The 22,479-nt window shown below is 36.7% G+C and overlaps 2 protein-coding genes across 3 annotated transcripts; one reads left to right on the top strand and one right to left on the bottom strand.

The window, feature by feature from the left end:
• Positions 1-9,236: 9,236 nt before the first annotated feature.
• Positions 9,237-11,634, bottom strand: LOC110104548. Its single transcript, XM_020833703.2, has 2 exons — positions 11,425-11,634; positions 9,237-10,193 (listed from the first exon to the last, which is right to left on the bottom strand). Exons 1-2 carry the CDS (start codon positions 11,632-11,634, stop codon positions 9,237-9,239), a joined length of 1,167 nt encoding a protein of 388 aa, XP_020689362.2.
• Positions 11,635-12,411: 777 nt separating this feature from the next.
• LOC110104577 (50S ribosomal protein L17, chloroplastic) lies at positions 12,412-17,895 on the top strand. Of its 2 annotated transcripts, none has more exons than XM_020833750.2 (2): positions 12,412-12,823; positions 17,279-17,895. In XM_020833750.2, exons 1-2 carry the CDS (start codon positions 12,592-12,594, stop codon positions 17,686-17,688), a joined length of 642 nt encoding a protein of 213 aa, XP_020689409.1. In that variant the 5' UTR covers positions 12,412-12,591; the 3' UTR covers positions 17,689-17,895. The 2 variants fall into 2 exon arrangements, with proteins under 2 accessions (XP_020689409.1, XP_020689408.1); XM_020833749.2 differs by lacking the exon at positions 12,412-12,823 and adding an exon at positions 14,504-14,802.
• Positions 17,896-22,479: the final 4,584 nt, after the last annotated feature.

Raw genomic sequence — 22,479 nt, 5'->3', positions numbered from 1 at the left:
TTTCCTAAAATGTTAAACTTCAATAGAATAAGTTTTTCAACTCAGCAAGCATACCTAATTCCTATTACATAATTCAATACCCAATATTTGTAATTTATAAATAAAAATTTTGAGTAATTAATTCAAAATAAATAGAAAGCAGCTATATAGTTTCCAAAAATATGTTAGAGTTTACTTTTCCTAGATTCATACTTTTATATGAATGTTAGAGTGTACTTACTTTCAGAACATAATAAAAATATGCATTTTCATTTACACCTTCACAAAAGCATCATAGTCCACTTGTACAAAAAATGATAGAGTTAACCTACTTTGTGTTATATTATGATTAAACTTAGTTCATTTATCATAATGTCATTTATATTCAACTTATTTTATTTAGCATAATATTTATATGCAAAATGATATGCATATTCTGATGTCTGTTTATAACTTTATTTTCACTTATGCCATTTATAATCAATCTCCAATAGGTGAAGAAGACCACCCTCAATCCCCTTATAACTCCACTTTTGCTTATGCATCCCTTAAACCTCTCACACCTGCATAAAACAAATGAGATCAAAATAACTCCCACATTCATCTAGGATATATGAGGCAAGAGTCAAAAGAAGAATAGAACAGAAAGCCATACCCATTAAACAGAACTCACTACCAAAAATAGATTCTTTTGCATCGGTCATTAGGAGAGGTTTTAAAACTAGCACTTCCTTTAATCTATCCCAACGGTCCCGAAATCGCTGCGGAATGTCGTTGCAGCGCATTGCAATCAAAGCGGTAAGGCAGCGGTTTTAAAACCACTGCAAAGTAAAATCTAGGGGTTATAACCGCTGGGAAAGGTAATAATTTGTACTGCGATAGTCCTATTTTTTGATAATGACTTACAGTGCACTTTATTAATCTCTTACATTAGAACATCCACCGTATGATCATAAATGTATATGCAGAACGTTTATAGAATCAACATGCATACAATATGTCAGTCCAATAATTGTAGTTATATATTCTATAAGAAAATATTTCAGTTAAACCAATTGATAACTACTAATGCCGTTTGTTCTCACCCACTATATATATATATATATCGTCGTTTCTCTTCTGCCATTGTAGAAATCAATGCATGTCGATTAGAGCTGGATCACAAAATTGGCTATGGCGACATTTTATTTAAATAATATGAAATGTTTCTCCACTTATTAGCACACGAAGCTTCTTCTTTTTTTTTTTTTAAATAACTTATATATTAATACCAAAAGAAAAAAGACATTACAGATTCAAAATCCTACCAAGCAGAAGAAAAAAACCAAAAAACACGTGTAATACAAGCTAAAAGCTAAAAGCTAAAAGCGGACTCAGTCCACAGTCGAAGCTTCCTATATATAGAAAAACCCAATAAGAAATGTGCCTCTGCATATAAATTAGTTCACGAAAAGATGAAATGTAGTTAATTAATTAACACCCTAATGACATTATTTTGTTAAAGAAATGCTGAAAAACCTCATCGATATTGTAATCTAGCTGATAATTAAAATATGATTAGTGCGTTATAGAATATATTTTATTTCAGCTGAACTCATTGGTAATGACAAGAAGCTAAGCTACCTAATGCCGTTTGTTCTCAACCGCTATATATGGCATTTCTCATATTAGATTTGAGCATGCCAATATTTAAATATGAACCAGAATGTTGGCAATGGTGACTTATTAAATAATATGAAATGTGTCTCTACTTATTGCTGCACGAAGCTTCCTATATATAGTAATAAATGGTTTAATATATTAATGAATATAATTAAGTCGCTGCTTTGTCAAAAGGAAACTTAAAGTGCTTATATCGGTTCCGATTAAGGATTTGTTTGGGACAGTTTTTTATTATTTTTTAAAGTAATTTTTTAGTTCAAAAATTTGTAAACTAACAAAAAAATTTGTTTTAAAAATAATTTTAGAAAGTTGTCCCAAACAAAAGCCTAAGGATCTGTTTAGGATAACTTTCTTAATGTTTTATATTATGCACATCTTTCAAATAATTACATGAAAATTTTAATATTAAATTCAGCAAAAAAATTTGGGATACATTAATTATAGCTTATAAAGGTACTAGTGATGTTAGAGATGCTCATATAAATAGGTTTGTTCATGAATATGAGTTATTTCGTATGTCTCTGCTAGATCCATTTCTGATATGTAAATTAGATTCATAAAAAAAATTAATACATTATATTCTCTTGGAAGAACATATAAAAATTAATACAAGGTTTCTCCTGTTAGAGTTCTGACAGTAGTACGATAGGCTCATATGACATTTGGGAGTTCATCAGCCCATTGCCCCTAGCCTTTTCCAATCGTGTCTTCAACCCTTTTAGTTTAGTCTAATTTGTAACATCTGTTTGCCCGTTTATCTGAGAATGGGTCACGACCGTATGTATCAGTTGAATATGGAGATCTTTATAAAATATTGTAAAAAATTTCTAGTGAATTGAGTTTTATTATCAGTGATAATTTTTGCTGGAAAGTCAAAATGATATATAATATTCTTCCATATGAACTGCTTGGCATTGACTTCAGTAAACTTTGCTAGATGTTCTGTCTCTACCCAATTGGTGAAATAGTCTATAGCCAAGATGATGAACTTTCATTGTCCGATGGATATAGGAAAGAGTCTCATTATGTCAATCTCCCATTGGACAAAAGGTCAAGGACTCTGTAATGCTATAACCAACAACCTCAAAAAGGTAAAAAAATCCTTGATGTGTGTCATTTAGATATTGAAATCTTTTATTCAAGAAGCATGAATATCAATCACTGGATATTCGGTCCCAATGAGATCCAATCCGACTTCCTCCACACAAGTTAGAAGGCATTGTATGATGTTGTAACTAACAACCTCAAAAAAGTTGAATGCCTTAAATTAGCATGAATGGAGTTCACCTGAGCTGAATAGGAGTATTGAAATAAAAGCATCAACAACTCACACTAAATCATTGAAGATAACGCATGTGAATGCAAACACATAATACATAACAATCACTAGATAAGAAAGATAAAGTGATACAACAAGTAAAAAATAAAAACACTACTCGATCTCTACAATTGCATCCTCCTCTTCAAGGGTAAAGACCTTCTGCAGCTCACTTTCTATGTCCTCATCTCTCTCCTATCGCTTAGGAACAACCTTTGAAGTTAGGGTAGGAGGCTCAGGAACTTTAGAGGACATCTTCAACTTACATCATACCTCCCAGCATGAAATGACAGCCTAACTTTGAACATGAACTCTTCTTCTATGTACTTATTCAAGTAACGAACCTCGTATAGAAGATGTTCAATATCAGCTACCTTGAGGATCCTCATTATATCTTCTTCTCTGGAGTGCAAAAGGGTTAGCAGATCCGTCATCTTCCCCCATTTCTCTATCAGACCCTAGTCATTTTTTATAAAGAAAAATGCGCTGACCCAGCTCTTCGAAGGATCTCGGGTATGCATATCCAACCATTTGGATCAGGATATTATGTGCCCATGTGTATCACTGATGAATCGGCCCATCCGTGAAAGATATTTAGGTGTCAGAATGGCTCTTTGATCTCTAAAGAGTGCAATCAACCCCATAATTTTTGACATGCCTCTATACGAATATTGAGATAGACTCACCGCACACCGTGCAAAAATCTTGATCAGCTCAACAGGAGGTGGAAATTGCAACCCTACTCGCAAACTAGTCTTGTAAACGGTTAGGTATCCAGGAGGAGGAAGGCTGGCCCGATCCAATCTTTTAGGAACTATCATCACCACATTGTTTGAAAAGTGAAATTTTTTATGAGAATGATCCAGGAATCATTTGTAATGGTGGGAGCAACATCATCTGTCATGGCTCCCCTATTTGGCCTTTACTCACCATCATTCAGGGCAATAGGATCTCCCCTGACCGCAGGATCTCTCGAAGGAAGGTGGTCACCCGATATTGCCTCTATATAGGGAGGGGCCCTGCAGTTAGATAAAGGATGCCACCTATCCAAAAGTAGGGGAAAGCCTCCCATATAGGAAGACTACTAAATGGGAGAAGAGGGAAAGAGGGAGGAATTTCCCTTCTTATAGAGAAGGGCTCTGGGCCTAAACAGAGGATACTACATGTATAGAGTCATGGGAAAGGCCTCAATTGAAAGAAAGAAAAAAGGAAGAGGATGAAGATGTGCAAGAGTTTCATACCCTTTGGGGGGGTATTTATAGGGGTGAAAAAAAAAGGAGTCGGCTTGGCTCGGAGCTGGCTAATCCTCTTATATGGTGCCAACTCGGCTTGGCTAGGAGATGGCTAAAAGGCTCTATTTCAGCCTCCACTACCCAACAGGTCATGGATGCCAAGTCAGCCACGATCCAGCATAGTGTGGCCATGTCAGCCATGACCTAACAGATTGTGGGTACCACGTAAGCCACGATCCTACGTGTAATAGCCACGTCAGCCACGAACCCACGGGTCATGGCCATTTTAGCCATGAAGCTACATGTCGTGGCCACGTCAACGAAGACCTGATGATGGTGGGCCACGTCAGTTAAGAATCGGCACGTCGATGCCACATCATCAAGGGCAGGTCGGGCAACCCCCAGCTAAGCCAAGCAGCCCACCGAGCTCAAAATGAGCTGACAGCTCATCCGAGCTGGGCAAAGCCCGGGCAGCTGGGCGACACCGAAAAAACTGTCCTCCCATCCCATTTTTTGCTCAATTTTGGCCCCATAGGGGGCTAATTAGACATTTTTTAGTCCCTAGAACCAATGTTTCAACTCAATTTTGACTTTTTTAGAGCTATTTAGGACCTATACTCCAAAGTTTGAATTATTTTAAGTTTCTAAATCGCACAAAAAATTTACAAAAGACTGACATATATTTTCAAACTTTTGGAGTTTTGACGTCTAAAAATAGGGGGTAATTGATACATTCTCATAAAATATATCTTGATCAGGCACGAATCTTGAGAAAAAATCAAGTTGGAAACTTCTAAAATTAAATTTGGGATCATCTAAACTCTGATTTTAGCAAACTTATAGTTGAACTGAACGTCTCAAGAATACGAACCCAACGACACCAAATTCGACTCAATCCAAGCCTAAATGGGTCCAAATCAAGGATCCAAAGCACTATTGGGAGATTCAAACCATAATTTAGATTACCAAATAGTTTCCAAACACGATATGCTTCTAGTCAAATCGAGCAGCTTGACGAGATGAATCCAACAAGCCAAAGATCACAGAATTCCAACATCATTAAGACCTTTAAATGGCCACCACCTACACCCGAGTTCCGCTAGACCACCACCTACACCCGGAGTTTCACTAGACCACCACCTAACTCCTAGAGTTCCGTCGGACCACCAACTAATGTCCGGAGTTTCGTCAGACCACCACTTGACACCCAAAGTTCCGTCAAACTATTTACTGAGGCTCGGAGTTTCATCAGACCACCACCTGACACCTGGAGTTTCGTCAGACCACCACTTGATGCCTGGAGTTTCGCCGGACTACCACCTGACGCCCGAAGTTCTATCGGACCACCACCTGATGCCCAAAGTACCGCTGGACCACCAATTGATGCCCAAAGTTTTGCCAGACCGCCACCTGATGCCCAGAGTTTGGTTGGACCACCATCGAACTACCAATTGTCGCCCGAATTTATTAGTAATACAAAACTTATGCCAGACTATCAAGTGACGCTAGACTTTCATTCCTGTTTGTCACTAAATTTCAACCATACAGTTGGCATTTGTAATCTGATCGCCTTAGAGATAAGTCAGCCTACTATAATCTACCCAAATACTAGTCAAATCATTTAAGACTAGGTCAGGCCCCATAGTTTTTCCCTTTTTCAGGATTTTTTTCACATAAAAAATCTTGTGTTATCTATGTGTGAGCTGGGTATTAGTACAATGCTAAGATGTAATATTATAACTCTATCGCCACATATATTTTAGACACACACACACACACACACACACATATATATATATATATATATATATATATATATATATATATATATACATGTATATATGCACACATATTCTAACATAACAATAGTTGAATCAATTTATTTCAACTTGTACCCTCGGATAACAATTCAGTGAAATCTCATAGTTTCTCCCTATAAGCTCACTCACTCTCTCAAGCACGCTATAATTCTCTCTTGTTTTTATTTAATACTTAATTGTTAATACAATTTTGATCTCACTTATGAATAAATTTGGATATAACACACGTGATCAATTTTAAGTAAACTAGAGAAATAAACCAAGTAATGTTAAATGTGGAGCTTGATAATTTGAATAAGATGAGTTTTACATATCGCTATTTGTCATAGCTTGATAATACGAATAAGATGAGTTCTACATATTGGTAATTGCCATGTGGTAGAACAAAGCATTGTTTTTCTTCTTAGAGCTATTTGGTTACAATCATTAGGAGCATCAAGTTAAAGAAATGCATGTTATTTGATTTGTTTGGTATTTAGTTTAAAGCAAATCAAATATAAAGCATTTGTGTAGGGGATAGCAAATGCCCTAGATTGCCTATTTTTGACAAATTTGGAATTTGCCCCATTTGCTCAAATCAAGGAGCAAATGTAGGAAAACCCATAGCTTACGACTTCATCTACCTTGCTCGTTGTCATTGCTTCAAATTATTGCCTATGTCTTGCTCACCTTTTTTTTTTTTTTTTTGGTAAATTTGGGGCAAAGCCCTTCTATTGAAGTAAACAAATTACAAATAACTTGTGAAAATAAAAACTATAATCTAAAGATTCTCAACAACAAAAAGAGAATCTTAGATTCAAAAAAGAATGAAGTAAAAGCAACCCACCAATAGGAAAAAAACAAAAAGCTTATCCGAAGCAACAAGGACTCAGGATACTCAGTGCAAATGTAGTCGAAATCATTGAAGGGTCGGCACATGAGTAAAGCCCCTGGTTGCCAGGGACGACAGTCCAAGGGGCAGCAGTTAAAAATAAAACAGCATTCATCATTGTCCATACAAAAAACGGTCGAGAGAGCAGCCTCAAACATCCTTCCAGTTGGCTGTTTTCCTTTGCACTGCATGCATAATTTTTGCTTTAACAATCTCAACGCAGTCAAAAATATCCCCAAAGATCCTATCATTTCTTGCCCACCAGATGTAGTAAATGACAGCACATCCAGTGAATAAGAAAAAATTCACTCGGTTTTTGCTAAAACCTTGCTCTAATATACTGTCAAGGGCCTGGAACAGATTTGGCTTCATCAAACGATTGCCCAACCAAGGTAAGAAGCTCTTAATGATATAAAAAGTAAAATTGCATTCAAAATATAAGTGCCCAATACTTTCATTCTCAGTAAGACAAAAGCAGCAATTTTGCCCAACAGAGATGCCACGAGAAGCTAAAAGATCCGCAGTTTTTAAACCTTTATTGAATGCCATCCAGGCTAAAGCAGAAAATCTCAATGAAGCTTTTTTATGTCAAATAAGATTATTCCATTGAACCTTAGGCATAAGCTCAAAAAGTTGGGTCTTAAAATTTTTAGTTTTTGGGTTAGAATGCCCCAGCCAGGAATGAAAGCCACCATCAGTAAGTATTTTAACTTGCAAAATCTTAGACACAATATCACTGTCTATGCATTGGGGCAGAACCCAGTTCTCCCCATCATTGAATTTTTCCACAGTCCAGTTAGATAAATAGGAAAGTCTGGCAATCTTATGAGCATCTTGAAGAATAGCAGCAATAGAGGTGCCATTAACCCAGGGTCCCAAAGGAAAGAAAGCATACTATTGGGATAGACCGAGAGAGTGAGACATTGGGTGATGCTGGGAGCTTTAGAAGCTAAATAATTCCAATATAAAGAGCTCTTACAAGAAATGGGTTTCCACAAAGAGCGGTATTTAGATCTCCACCAAGAGAAAAGTAGGTTATCCGAGTGGAGAAATCTCAAAATTATAGCACACCCAAAAGCATGATACAGTGTGTCAATAGAGTCAATACCCAACCCACCATTCTCCTTTGGAATACAAGTTTTATGCCAAGAAATAACATGAAGTTTCCTCAGGTTTGTATTCCCAAAGTATAAAAATCTAGAGCATATCCGATTGATAACTTTGCAACACCCTTTAGGTAAAATGGCTCCACGAATCCAGTAAGCAAGGGTGTTGCAAATGGTAAACTTAATAAACTGTATTCTACCAGCAAATGAGAGAGTTTTAGCAGTCCAGCCTTCCAGTTTTTTTGAAATTCTCTGAATGAGAAGTTGAAAATCCCAGTTTCTGAGTTTTTTATGGTATATGGGCAACCCGAGATAAGTGATAGGAGAGTTAGTTTGTGTGATATTAAGAGCTTCACAGAATGCATTAGCCTCAGGGGTATCTTTGGAGAATATAACAGTGCTTTTGTGGGGGTTGATAAGCAAGCCAGAGGAGGACCCAAAATCATCAAGTATATTTTTAAGAGTGAGAGCATTACCAATCTGAGCTTTCCCAAACAAAAGAAGGTCATCCGCATACATTAAGTGTGAAACAACACAGGTACCATAAGAGATGGCTGAGAAAGTGGAGTTAGAGATGGCATTCTCAATCCTATTTGAAAGATCATCCATTACAATGCTGAAGAGATAAGGAGACAAGGGGCAGCCCTGACGGAGACCGGAAGTAGAGTTAAAAAACCCCTCCAAAGAGCCATTTATACACACAGAAAAATGAACATCAGAGGTACAAGCTTTTATCCAAGAGATAAATAAATCTGGGAATCCTTTATCAGCCATTCGTTTGTATAGAAAATCTCTAGAAACCGTATCAAAAGCTTTAGTGATATCAAGCTTTGCACAGAAGTACTTGTCTTTGCTGTTTTGATTGAAAATCCCAAGAAGTTCAGATGCTAAGATGATGTTGTCCGAGCTAATTCTTTGATGGATGAAACCACTTTGACTAGGATGAATGATGAAAGGCATAACAGTTTTCATCCTATTGGCAATAAGCTTCGCAATAATTTTGTAAATAACATTACAGAGAGAAATGGGTCTAAAATCTTTAATATGATTGGCATGAGGAAGTTTAGGGATGAGTGCAATGGCAGTAGCTTTAATATGTTTAGGCATATGACAAGAAATAAAGAAATAGTTGACAGCCTTATAAATATGAAGTTTTATAGTTTCCCATGTTACTCTGTAGAATTCGAAGGTAAACCCGTCAGGACATGAAGCAGAGTTTTTCTTTCCAGAGAAAATAATGCATTTGATTTATTCTAATGTAACGGGCGCAGTAAGAGAAGAAATAAGATGAACAGGAATCACATTACCAACCGGGCTGCTCGAAAAATGAGCAGAGGAGTTCTCAGTGTTGAAAAGATTGGAGAAATGTTTGATAAAAGCTTGAGAAATGCCATTATGGGTGTTGAAGCAACCCAAATCAGTATTGATTTCTTTGATGCGACTATAGTTCCTGACAGCATTGATCTTTGAATAGAGAAATTTTAAATCATCCTCACCGTGAGTAAGCCACCTAATCTTGGCTCGTTGGGCAATCCAGCTAGACAATGTGGAGTGATAGTAATTGAGTTTGATGTTGACATTTTTCAGATTTATATTGAGGAGGTCATCAAGAGGATTTTCTTGGATTTGGCTGATAACAAGATTTTGAACCTCAGACAAAGTGTCAATTTCCTTTTGAATGTTGTTTGAGTTAGCCCAAGTCTTGTGTTTGATTTTGTTCTTGAGGGTTTTGAGTTTGTAGCTAAATGAGCTAAGGGCGCTGCTGTCATTGGGCTGAGAGAAAGTGTCCAGTAAACAATGCCAGAAATCAGGAAAGTTGGTGCAGTAATTCTTGAACATGAATCTGTGACCCAACTGAGCCTCACCCGAATCCATAAGAAGAATTGGGGAATGATCCGAGCAACTAGGGTCCCCCACTTTGTAAAAGGGGTTAGGGAAGGAATTAAGCCAACAGTTATTAACCAACACACGGTCAAGTTTGATGTGTATAGGGTTATTGTGCTGTTGGTTAAACCAAGTGTAGAAGTGACCTACAGAAGAAAGGTCATGCAGTCCAGCATTAAAAATCAAATTATTAAAGTCACCAAGACAGGTGCTAGAGAGAGGAATTCCTCCAGCTTTCTCGTTGGGCATCCGACAGCAGTTGAAATCACCTACGACCGCCCAAGGACTGTCAATATCATTAGCAATGTTGAGTAAATCATTCTAGAGAGTTTGCCTTTCAGAAATAGAATTGCTAGCATAAACCGCAGTTATGGCAATGGTGGAAGTAGCATTCAGTTTAATGGTTCCGTGAATCAGTTGGCTGGTAGAGTGAATTGGATTAAAATTCACACAGGCCTCATTCCACTTAACCCAAATGCGTCCAGGTTTAGAGTGAAGGAAATTATCACAAGAGCGTTCCAAAGGGAAGATTTGGTGTTGTTTTTGAAACCAGGGATTGGAGAGGTTGGAGGAGGAAATTTTAGCTTCTAAGATAAAAAGCATATCAATGTTGTGGGCTTTCACCAAATTTCTACAACACAAAACTTTTTCATGGCTATTAAACCCACGAACGTTCCATGCTGCAAGCTTGGGAGGTTTTACTGGCATTTGGGGGTGGAGGGTTTTTTGTCATTTTTGCCATGGGTTGATTTTTGGCTTTGGTGTTGTTGTGTATTGGACTGGGTATTTTGTGATTTGCTAGAGTTTGTGCTAGAGGAAGGTTGTTCTATGGAAAGCGGGATGGTTGGCTGGTGATTTCTTGGGGAGGTTTGCGGTGGACTGTTATGATTTTGGTTTGTAATGGGTGTGGTGGAGCTTGGTATTTGGGCGTGTTTTGGGTTTGTAGACAGTGTAGTGGAGCTATGTATTTGGGAGGTCGAAGGAGGGGGTTCATCTGAGGAGCCTTCTGCCAGATCATTGAATTTGTTTTGGGTCTGGATAGTGGGTTGTTTTTGCACATCTTTGGCCGGGCTTGTCTCGAGTAGGGAGATCAGTTCCCCAGAAGGAGAATTGAGGTTAGGAATCATAGGGTTTTGATTTGGAGTGGGGTTTTGAGTCAGCATTTCAGCTTGTGTAGGATGCTGAGGGTCCAGTTTATTGGCCAGAACAGGTTTGGGAATAAGGAGGCGAGGCGGAGGGGTAAGCCTAGGCCTGCGACTGGTGCTTCTACCCCTTGGTTTAGGGGCAGTAGGCGGTCGAATGATGGGATCTTTGGGGCAGAGGGTAGGTGGGTGCATGATAGATCCACATTGGGAGCAATGTTCGGGTTTCCAATCGTATTGCACACGCAATGGAAAAGATTTTCCATCTACAGAGTAGTAGATTTCATCAGAAAGAGGAGATGAACTGGTAACTTGCACACATATTCGGGCAAACGTCAATCTGGTTTTAAAGGCGGTATGAGCGTCAACAGCAAGGGGGATACCTACACAACTTGCAAGTTTAGAGATACCTTCCGGAGTCCAGAGCGAGAGAGGAAGGTTCGGGATTTTGATCCATAGCGGAATGGACGGGAATTCCTCTCGCTTCGGGATGAAGTCCGGAGTCCACTTAGGGTTTGAAGAATAAATGGTTTTCCAAAGAAAAACCAGGGACCTCCAGTCCATGCATGCTCAAAGTCCTCTAAAACAGAGAACTTCAAAAGGAAGAAGCCATCATCCATCGTGAGAAGAGAGAAGACTCCTTTGGGGTTTCAGGCTTTTTTAATCGTCGAGAGTAAGGTCTCATAGTAAGGACGCTTACCGATAGAGTATCCAACTAGTGAAAGAGACCATTCTGTAGCTCCAGCCACGAACTGTTCTGAAGTGAAGCTCGCAGTGAGGTTGTGTGCCGGGACAAATGAAAGCGAATGGGAAAAGGTCGTGGAGACCTGCGGGGTGGAGGCTAGAAGATTTTTCCAGTCCAGGGGTGAAGTAGACGGAGCAAGGGCGGAGGAGGTGGAAGGGAGTGGCGGGAAGAGCAAAACTAGGGCGACGCAGAAAACCCTAGCAGATCAGATTTACAAAGATATTTTCTTGCTCACCTATTACAACCCAACAATCACTCAACCATCATCACAATCATGCGCAACTGTCATTATTGTTACCCTCTAAAACTGTCACTTATTGATATCACCTCTGATAACTGTCAGCCGCCTATCATCACATGCCGCACATTATCCTCGATCATGTCCTTCCTCTATCCATCTTATTTTAATGCATTTGAAATATATCATAATAAATATAAATAAATCTAATTGCTTTAATTTGCATCCAATCAACTAATAGATGTTCTTTCAAAATGCATAAATTCTAATTGTTTTGTATTTCTTAAATACATGTATTTTAAAAACATCCAAACAAACTGCCTTTTATTGAATTGATGTGTACATACCAAAATATTTTTTGGTAAAAAAATAAAGGAAAAGATGATTTCTTAAGCTTAGAAAAAAGTCAGGCTCCTCTGCATGTTTTGTGAGAGGAATTTTATGGAGGTGTTCTAAGCAAAATGGTTCACACGATTTGGATTAGGAAACCAGTGTCGGCCTCAGGAGTGTGCTGATCCGGCAACAGAATCCCGAGGAAAAGCGTAGAGGTTTCATTCACTTCCAAATCTTAACCCTTTTCACCTTAACTCGACAATGGCACTCACCGCCTTCTCTTCGCCGGTGGCTGCTCTTTCGCCGTTGAGCATGTCCTCGCTCCGCGCCGCCCTTCCAGCTGCCCCCTCTGCTCGCATCCATTTCTGCCGTTTCTCCACCCCTTCGCAGTATCCTGCGTCGCGAAGCATCAGGTCTGGTCGCAACACGCAGAAAACCCTACGCTCCTTCTCCGGCCTTGCTCCGGTGTACCCTATCTACTCCAACTTCTCCGGTGAGTGGAATTGTCCAATAAATTACAAAACGTTGTGTACTGCAGTTCCTTGAATTTGTCTTGCCACATAATCACTTGATAGGTTTATTTGGTCTTGAAGAATTAAATTGCTGAATCATTGTTCCGTTTTGGTTGTGCAAAATTCGGATTAACTTGTTCAAATTAAGATAATTCATGTAGAGTATCAAAAGATTTGAATGTGGAATCGATGGTTACAAGGAATTAGGGTATGGGCGCATTTTTCCCTTTTCAGGATTTCTTACGTAAAAAATCTTGTGTTCTCTGTGTGTGAGCTGGGTATCAGTATAATGCTAAGATGTAATATTATAACTCTATCGCCGCATATATTCTAGACACACACAGACATATATATGCACACATATTCTAACATAACAATAGTTGAATCAATTTATTTCAACTTGTACCCTCAGATAACAATTCAGTGAAATCTCATAGTTTCTCCCTATAAGCTCACTCACTCTCTCAAGCACGCTATCTTTCTTTTCTCCCTTGTTTTTACTTAATACTTAATTGTTAATACAATTTGATCTCACTGATGAATAAATTTGGATATAACACACGTGATCAATTTTAAGTAAACTAGATAAATAAACCAAGTAATGTTAAATGTGGAGCTTGATAATTTGAATAAGATGAGTTCTACATATCAGTAGTCATCATAGCTTGATAATATGAAAAAGATACGTTTTACATATTGGTAATTGCCATGTGGGAGAGCAAAGCATTGTTTTTCTTCTTAGGGGCTATTTGGTTACAATCATTAGGAGCATCAAGTAAAAGAAATGCATGTTATTTGATTTATTTGATATTTAGACTTCGTTTGAGATGGCTTTTTTATTGCTTATTAAAGCAACTTTTTAGTACAAAAATTAAATTTTTTTGCACTAGAAAGCTGCTTTAAGAAACAACAAAAAGCCGTCCCAAACAAAGCCTTCGTTTAAAGTAAATCAAATATAAAGCATTTGTGCAGGGTATTGCAAATGCCCTAGATTGCCTACTTCTGATAAATTTGGAATTTGCCCCATTTACTCAAATCAAGGAGCAAATGCAAGGGAAACCAATAGCTTATGACTTTACCTACCTTGCTCGTTGTCATTGCTTCAAATTATTGCCTATCTCTTGCTCACCTATTACAACCCAACCAACACTTAGTCATCATCACCATCATATAAAACCACAATTGTTGTTATCCTCTAGAACAGCCACCCATTGCTACTACCTCTCATAACTTTCGGCCGACTATCATCACTTGACGTACATTATCCTCGACCATGTCCTTCTCCTATCCGTCTTAATTTAATGCATTTGAAATATATCAAACTAAATATAATTAAATCTAATTGCATTTAATTTGCATCCAATCAACTAATAGATGTTCTTTCAAAATATATAAATTCTAGTTGTTTTGTATTTCTTAATTACATGTATTTTAAAAATATCCAAACAAACTGCCTTTTATTGAATTGATGTGTACATACCAAAATATTTTTTTGGTAAAAAAATAAAGGAAAAGATGATTTCTTAAGCTTAGAAAAAAGTCAGGCTCCTCTGCATGTTTTGTGAGAGGAATTTTATGGAGGTGTTCTAAGCAAAATGGTTCAGACGATTTGGATTAGGAAAGCAGCATCGGCCTCAGGAGTGTGCTGATCAGGCAAAAGAATCCCGAGGAAAAGCGTAGAGGTTTCTTTCACTTCCAAATCTTAACCCTTTTCACCTTAACTCGACAATGGCACTCACCGCCTTCTCTTCGCCGGTGGCGGCTCTTTCGCCGTTGAGCATGTCCTCACTCCGCGCCGCCCTTCCAGCTGCCCCCTCTGCTCGCATCCATTTCTGCCGTTTCTCCACCCCTTCGCAGTATCCTGCGTCGCGAAGCATCAGGTCTGGTCGCAACACGCAGAAAACCCTACGCTCCTTCTCCGGCCTTGCTCCGGTGTACCCTATCTACTCCAACTTCTCCGGTGAGTGGAATTGTCCAATAAATTACAAAACGTTGTGTACTGCAGTTCCTTGAATTTGTCTTGCCACATAATCACTTGATAGGTTAATTTGGTCTTGAAGAATTAAATTGCTGAATCATTGTTCCGTTTTGGTTGTGCAAAATTCGGATTAACTTGTTCAAATTAAGATAATTCATGTAGAGTATCAAAAGATTTGAATGTGGAATCGATGGTTACAAGGAATTAGGGTATGGGCGCATACATCAATCCCTGCATAGATGCTACATTAATGGGAGCTTCATGTAGTAGGTATGTTCTATTGTTGATACTGAGTCAGAAATTTGGTCGCATATATGTTTACCAGAGTGTTCTTTCCAAATGCTTCTAAAAGTTTCAACATTAATCTTTGAACATCATCCTGTATGATAGGCCAGATAGGATTAATCCAATAAAGTATGAATGAAAAGTGGAGCAAACCTTAAGTAGCAAAGGGTACAAACAATTTTCCCTTACAAAAAGGTTAGCTGTGAAAAGCGAAATACTTTAAATGTTTTCGTTACAAAAGAGGTTATGGCAGGTCATTTATGTGCCTTGATGGAGTTATTTTTTGGTGAGAAGGGGTGAGATAACTTCTTTCATAATGCGATCTAAGGATATTGTTAGATTTTGTTGAATCTTCATGGTGATTCTTTACTCAGAAAATAAAGACCCTAGAGCACTTTAGGCTTGATTCTTATTCACAGCCTTTCCTTAAAAATTCATGCATGGTAGCACTTTTATCCCTTCTGAAGAACTTGGATCGCTTAACTTAAATACCAGCTTTTCCTTTTGTTTATTTGAGATTATTATTAGTGATCATCATGCCACAAACAATTTAAATGTTATCATGGTTTGGGCTATAGCTCCAAACTAAGTGAATGGGCTCCCTTGAATAGATATGGTCATTTTTAGCTCAATGGTTTGTCATGTTAGTCTTGTGCTTATCATCATCAACATTATCATTATCTTTATTTCAACAATTTTTGGTCAGCTTTGTGAATCATCTTTTTATTCATTCATGTTGAGTGTTGTCTTTTGTGTTATATTTTTTATTATCAAGTTATTTTAAACAACTTATGTGCATGTTATCTTTGGCTTTTCATTTTTCTTTCTAATTCTTCATCACTAATTTTATCTACTCTATTGCATTTTCTAGCATTTATATGCTTAGATATGCCAGTTATTTCTTGATAGCTTGAGATGTCATGTCTTGCCAAGAGACTTGGCTATTGATAACTTTATGAATGATTTTTTACCACAATGCAATATCCTTTACTCCAACAACTTATTCTAGTGGTGTTTTTTTAGTTGAAAATGGAGGTTTCTGGATTGGAGGGATTAAAGCTAGTACAATACTGACACCAAAACCTACTCTACTTGATGCTACTTTCTAAAATGCTTCATAACATGTTGATCTACCTCTCCATCCTTGCTCAAATGTCAAGTTTTGGTGCATTTATCTTGGGTGTATCTTTTCTCCATCCTTATTCTAACTTCATGTTACATTTCTCATGAATTATTTTTAGTTCCTCCTTCAAGGAGAAATTGATGAGCATTTGCAATCAACCCCAATAAGAGCATTATGTTATATTTTTTTCCCCCAAGATCAAGGTTCTTCAAGGCTTCAGAATACTTTATTTCTTTATTGTTTTTCTCCATTCAATTTACCTTAACATATATGTTATGTTCCTTTGTTGCAAAATTTAACTTTAGATAACAAGAGGAGGCCTTTTCTAGGGTTTATAGTTATTTGGGGGGGGGGGGGTTGAAAGTTTGTTTCGAGTCTACAAATAAATTGGATTTTCTTTTGTTTATGCTATTAAAACCATGCTCTATGGTCTAACAAAAGTTTATATCTATGAAGATCCTTGACTATGTGTTGGAGATTTGAAATTTATGTGAACAATGTTTCCTTATTTCATAGTTTTAATTATATTTTATTTATTTAAAATATTTTTGTGATGCTGTGCCTTTGAGAATAGATGTATTCTCTTTATTATGCTTCTTCAAGTCCGGTTTTACTCTCATTTGGTTTAATTTCAAAACGCTTTTGTTTCTTATGCTACTAGGATTGTAGTCCTATGGATAAATTGAAATTGGTCTTGTCTGCGATGTAGCTATTTGGTTATCATTTTGAGGTGGAAAGCTTTGAGTATGTTATTTGGCTTTATGTGGTTACTATATTCATATGATCTTGTTGCAGGTGTTCCTCCTTGGTGTCGTGCATATTCTATACCTTATTTGAGGAAATCTCATGTATTTACTAAACCATTTAACCAATGCCAATGAAATTTATTCTTTTTTGGCAACGCTTGGGTATATTTTTTGGAAATTCTATTGAGTAGTATAGTTGTGGTTTTTTATGTGATTTAGGACACATTTAAAGCAATTTAACCTTCACTCTGTTCTATGCTATCATGATGTGTTTTATATTCTTAATCTTTCAATTATTTTGCAGAGAATGTTACATATGAAAATGGCTTTAGTGCAATTGACAATGGAAGCAGATTCTTTGCAATGAGACATGGGAAACGTGTCCCAAAACTTAACAGACCCCCAGACCAGCGTCGTGCTTTGATTCGTGGCCTCACAACTCAGTTGTTGAAGCATGGTAGGATTAAAACTACTAGAGCACGGGCAAGTGCTATAAGGAAATATGTGGATAAAATGATTACTTTGGCGAAGGATGGATCTCTTCATAAGAGAAGACAAGCACTTGGTTTCATCTATGAGAAGCAGATAGTGCATGCTCTTTTTGCAGAGGTACAAGATAGATATGGTGAGAGAAATGGAGGGTACACTAGAATTATCAGGACCTTACCAAGGAGAGGCGACAATGCACCAATGGCATATATAGAGCTTGTCTAGGTAAAAAAGGCTACTTGAAATTGTTGAAAGCCTTTGATCATTTGAAGGTTTATTTTGTAACCTTTAAGCATATTTTCACCGAGACTGAAAGTTCTTACAAATTATTCTATGTTTTTGATGATCTGTTACTTGTGCTCATAGAATTGGAAGGAGTATGCATTTTCTCTCTTTTATTTATTTGCAATCAATAACTTTGTTGTTCCCCTATTATCTGTTTTATCCATGCTAGTTAAGTGCATTTGGCACTATTATGTTTGGTTAGTTGGCATCAGTGTAGTGTAATTTGTTAACTGATGCAGTTAAGTGAGACATGGTCCACTATGAAAAATATAAAGTCATTTCAAGATAGGTTTTGAAAGTGAATAACAAGACCATTGATTCATATCTATATAAAATTTCTATTTGCTTGCAACTCCTGTTTATTTTACTGATTTCCTTCTCATGCCAAATAACGAGCATTGTTTTACTTACAATGGTGCGTATTTGTTTAACTTCTCATGCCAAATAACAAGCATTGTTTACTGATTTCTTTCTCTTGCCAAATAACATGATCCAGTTTGCCATGAGAAAGAATGAAAAAATACACGCTCGCTCTCCATAGTAGTCTCTCCAGTTTTAATTACTGGAAACTTAAATGATAAAAAATTGGTAACAGTTGCCACCTACTATTATAAACTGAATGGTAATACAACTCTTATTCATTGGATTTTCCGGAAATGTTCCTATTCAATTATTTTTTTTTCTTTAATAAATTTTTCATACTGAGCTTTCTTAGAATTCATTACTGGTAAGCTCTTTAAGAGCTGCCAAAAGTTTGATCTTCTAACTAAAACCTATTACAGAAAAAAAAATGCAGGATATTTCTTTTGGACTGATATGAGTGTACTACCAGCTAAGTTTTAAACCCAAAAGTCTGGGTCTGTATTTATTTTATTGCATTGCACCATCGAGTGGGACTGCATTGGATTAATGTTTATTAAACTTGCATTGGATTCGACCTCGAACATTATCCAACTCCCTGTTAAGTCCTAAGAAAAACTTGAACAGCCTTTTTTATTCCACAATCTGCTTGTACATTACTGCATATTTTGGATTTTTTCATGAATGAGTTTCAAATAAGTCAAGTTGTTGTTAATACCATGTGAATGTGTTATAATACTGAGTAATAGACTATTCTCCTTGGTGGAAGTCATGAAATATTGATTCAACCTGAAATAATTCTGAAGTATTTTTAGAGCTGGAGTAAGCCTCTTTGGTTGCATCTCATATTTCTTTTGCAGTCCCAAACATCAAGAAATTTTCACCTATGTCATTGTTCATGAAATTGATAAACCATGACGTGATTATACTATTTTCAATCTTCCACTTTCTGAAACTCGGATTTATAGTCTCTGGCATGGTTTTTGCTCCAGTGAGATACTCATCATTTCCCTTGCCACAAATGAACAACACTTATTGTGACTACTGCAAATAACGACCATTTAATTTGTTTCATGTGATGATACTAGGAGAATAATCATGGACATCAAGGTTTGGAATTTCTAAACTACTTCCTAATTCTGGTGCCTTATTGCTTAATGTTTGTGATGAAGCCATTTTGTATTGCAAAGGAGAAGATAAGAGATGATAATGCACGAGGTTGCAGGAAATATAAAGGTCGGGACGAATTTGCCAGAGAGAGGCGGCTTGAAGGGACTAACTAGCTTAATTCTCTTCTAAATTTTAGGAAACAAAATCATAGAAGAAGATCACAATTAATCTCTCCTTTTATTCCTAAAATAAATTTTTTAACTTTGACTTTCAAATATTCAACACATATGTTAAATACTTCATGACTTCCAGCGCTCAATTTCCTCAGCACTATTAGTTTCTCTTAGCAAGATGTCTGTGACCTCTCAATACCTCAACCTTCTAATGCCCTTCATAATATCATGACCTTATCTTTCGATCATCTTAACTCTACAATCTACCAATATTCTCCAATCGTGATTGCATCAGTGACATTTGTCCTTATTATGTTGACCTCTTTTTTAATCTCTTTATTAATATTGTTTGTCGACACTCTCCATTGATATCTCTATTAACACTCTCTATCAATTATTTTTGTTTACCTTCTTCATTGATATCACTTCATCGACACTCACTATCAATATTCTTTTGTCAACATTTTCTATCAATTCTTTTCATCGACGCTATCTTAAAAACTCAGCTGATGCTTCGTTCTCATTTGATAGTTTTGTTTAAGGATATTATTCGTGCTTTCTTTGACATGGATCTCGTTGTTGACTCTATGCATCCGATTCACATTACTCTCTTTTTCAGAGACGATTGCGCTTCTCGTGCATCTCTCACAACCTGTTGGCAGCACATCCTTCGAATACTTCATCTCTAGTTACTAGTATTTTCAAACTCAAGTGGAAGTCTTCTATACCACATTGAGTTTGTGGGGGAATGCTATTGCATCTAAACTATCATTGCTAATCATTTATAGTATCAATATACGCTATAATTATTGTAATATTACATCATTATTAAGAATATTCTCATTTATTGTGTTCTTCTTTATTTTTCTCTTCTCTTGCCTATCTATTGACACAAATGCTTGTACCAAGAAGGCAATTCAGTAAAAAATGTAGACTTTTCCAACTCTCTTCCTTCAAACACCTTTTTTACATGAACAATATATGTTCATGTTAGACCGGTCCAGGCGGGATCGGTTCACGGGCCAGAATCGCGAAAACAGGCGGAGAAAGCTTCCGCCTGGGCGGAAGCCGCGCGTGACGCACGCTTTGCGGGACGATTTTTGGAAGGTTTTTGAATGGATTTTAGGAGGGAAATTGATTGTAGTGATTGTTTAGGAAATTCCTTTTGAATTGTATGCATTAAATAGTAGATTTTCCTAGGTTTTGAGCATCTTGAATTTGGTTGAAATTTGAGATCTCGTAGATTTAGGGTTTCTTTGGGCTCTAGCGGCGTCTAGAGATTTGGGAGAGATCGATCCTCCTCTCGAATTGAGGATCAATTGTATCTTGCTCTTTTTATTCATCGTCTAAGTGGAATACAAGTCTTTTCTTGAGTTTTCTCTCGTATTTTCCCGAACAAGTGCTGTTTTCCTGCTGTAAACAGCAGAAATCTGCTGTTTTCCTGCTGTGGACAGCCATTTGGCTGCTGTTGGTTCGCCGATTTTGTTTAGGTTGCTTGTGAATACAAGCACTTCCTATCAGTTCACTCATTGAGACAATCTGTAAAACATTCTAGTAAGTACTTCGACAGGATTAACTTTAGTCTGGCTTTAGAAAAAATCAAACCCCGATAGATTTGATATTTTTTTTGTTGACTTTCTACTGTTGAAATCCTGTGCTTTTTCTCTCGCCTTTTTTTTTTTCAACAATGCACTAGCTCCATGTTAATGCCTCACTCCTAAAGTTGGGCGTGTCGAACGGAGGCAATTTCTTACGGTGTTTGAAATTGCAGCATCTAATATTTATGCTGACATAATTTATGTCATATGAGGAGTGCATTTATCAACTTCTTAATGTTATATACATTATTTGTAGGGATTTCATGAAATCTTTCTGACCTTTCTTAATTTTTTCAATAACTTTACTTCTACACAAAATACTTGACAGAATGAAACTTAAGATTCGCTAAATTTATATAATATGAGTGCTACTATTATCTTCCAAATTTTATCTGCATTATTTGTGGGTACCTCATGAAATCATTATGGCCTACCAAGATTTTTTCAACAACTTATTCACGAAATCCTTGACAGAATGAAAAAAGATTCTCAACCTTGTGCAGATCAACAAACAAAACCACCTCATCACATCCACTTCGTTGTTGCAGCATTACCATGATATCAATTAAGTTTTGTATCAAAAAACTAAAGCCATTGTCATGAAAATGACCCATTGTCAACTTAGCAGCAAATAAAAACTAAATAATGTTATACCATGGAAACTAGCTCAATGATATCAATACTTTATGGATAGCTTCATGCCTTTCTTAGATTGTTTATTATTATTGCTTTATTTTATTTAGTTCTTATTTATTGCTAAGTTGGCAATGGGTCATTGTCATGTTTCATAACAATGGTTTTAGTTTTCTAAAACAAAACTTGATTGACGGCATAATAATGCTGGAACAATGGATTGGATTCTAAGAGGTGATTTTGTTTGTTGATCTGCATGGGAGTCCTATTGTCTAAATCATATTGGAAGTATAGATGGAAAGTTGATCATATTCGAAGAACGGATGCAATTTCTTTAAGTGGTTGAAGTTGCAACATCCAATATATTGACTCTTAACAGGACACAATGGAGAAAGAACATTCATTTAGCCGACCACACATAGTGGGATAAAGGCTTGATGTTGTTATTGTTGTTGTATATATAAAAATTATCACAATTCAGCTTTCTTTTTATTCATAAAAATATTTTCTTAAAATTAAAACAAAATTATAGGAGAAGATCACAATTGATCTCTCCTTTTATTCTTAAAAATACTTTCCTAAAATAAATTCTCTAAGTTTGACTTTTAAATATTCACCACTTCTCAAGCTGGAGAATATATATCTTATAATCCAAGCTTGCAAATTAAGTCTTCAAAGTTAGGTTTAGGTAGAGCTTTGGTGTGGATGTTTGCAATTTTTTACTTGGTAGGAATGTATTTCAATTTAACATTCTCACTATTCACATTCTCTGTGATGTAGTGTCTATCAATTTCAACATGCTTAGTCCTATCATGATACATGTGATTCTTAGTTATGTTGATAACTTCCTGATTATC

This window comes from Dendrobium catenatum, unplaced genomic scaffold (assembly GCF_001605985.2).
Source record: "Dendrobium catenatum unplaced genomic scaffold, ASM160598v2 fragScaff_scaffold_655, whole genome shotgun sequence".
Lineage (NCBI taxonomy): Eukaryota > Viridiplantae > Streptophyta > Magnoliopsida > Asparagales > Orchidaceae > Dendrobium > Dendrobium catenatum.
This window is presented reverse-complemented; position numbering and strand designations above follow the sequence as displayed.

Excerpts from the sequence above, each read along its gene's own strand:
- LOC110104548 (XM_020833703.2), bottom strand. The coding sequence starts at position 11,634 with ATGGATGATGGCTTCTTCCTTTTGAAGTTCTCTGTTTTAGAGGACTTT. Across the intron at positions 10,194-11,424 it reads CTCGCTCTGGACTCCGGAAG|AATGATTTACTCAACATTGC; the intron begins GTATCTCTAAAC and ends CAAACTCTCTAG.
- LOC110104577 (XM_020833750.2), top strand. The coding sequence starts at position 12,592 with ATGGCACTCACCGCCTTCTCTTCGCCGGTGGCTGCTCTTTCGCCGTTG. Across the intron at positions 12,824-17,278 it reads TATCTACTCCAACTTCTCCG|AGAATGTTACATATGAAAAT; the intron begins GTGAGTGGAATT and ends ATTATTTTGCAG.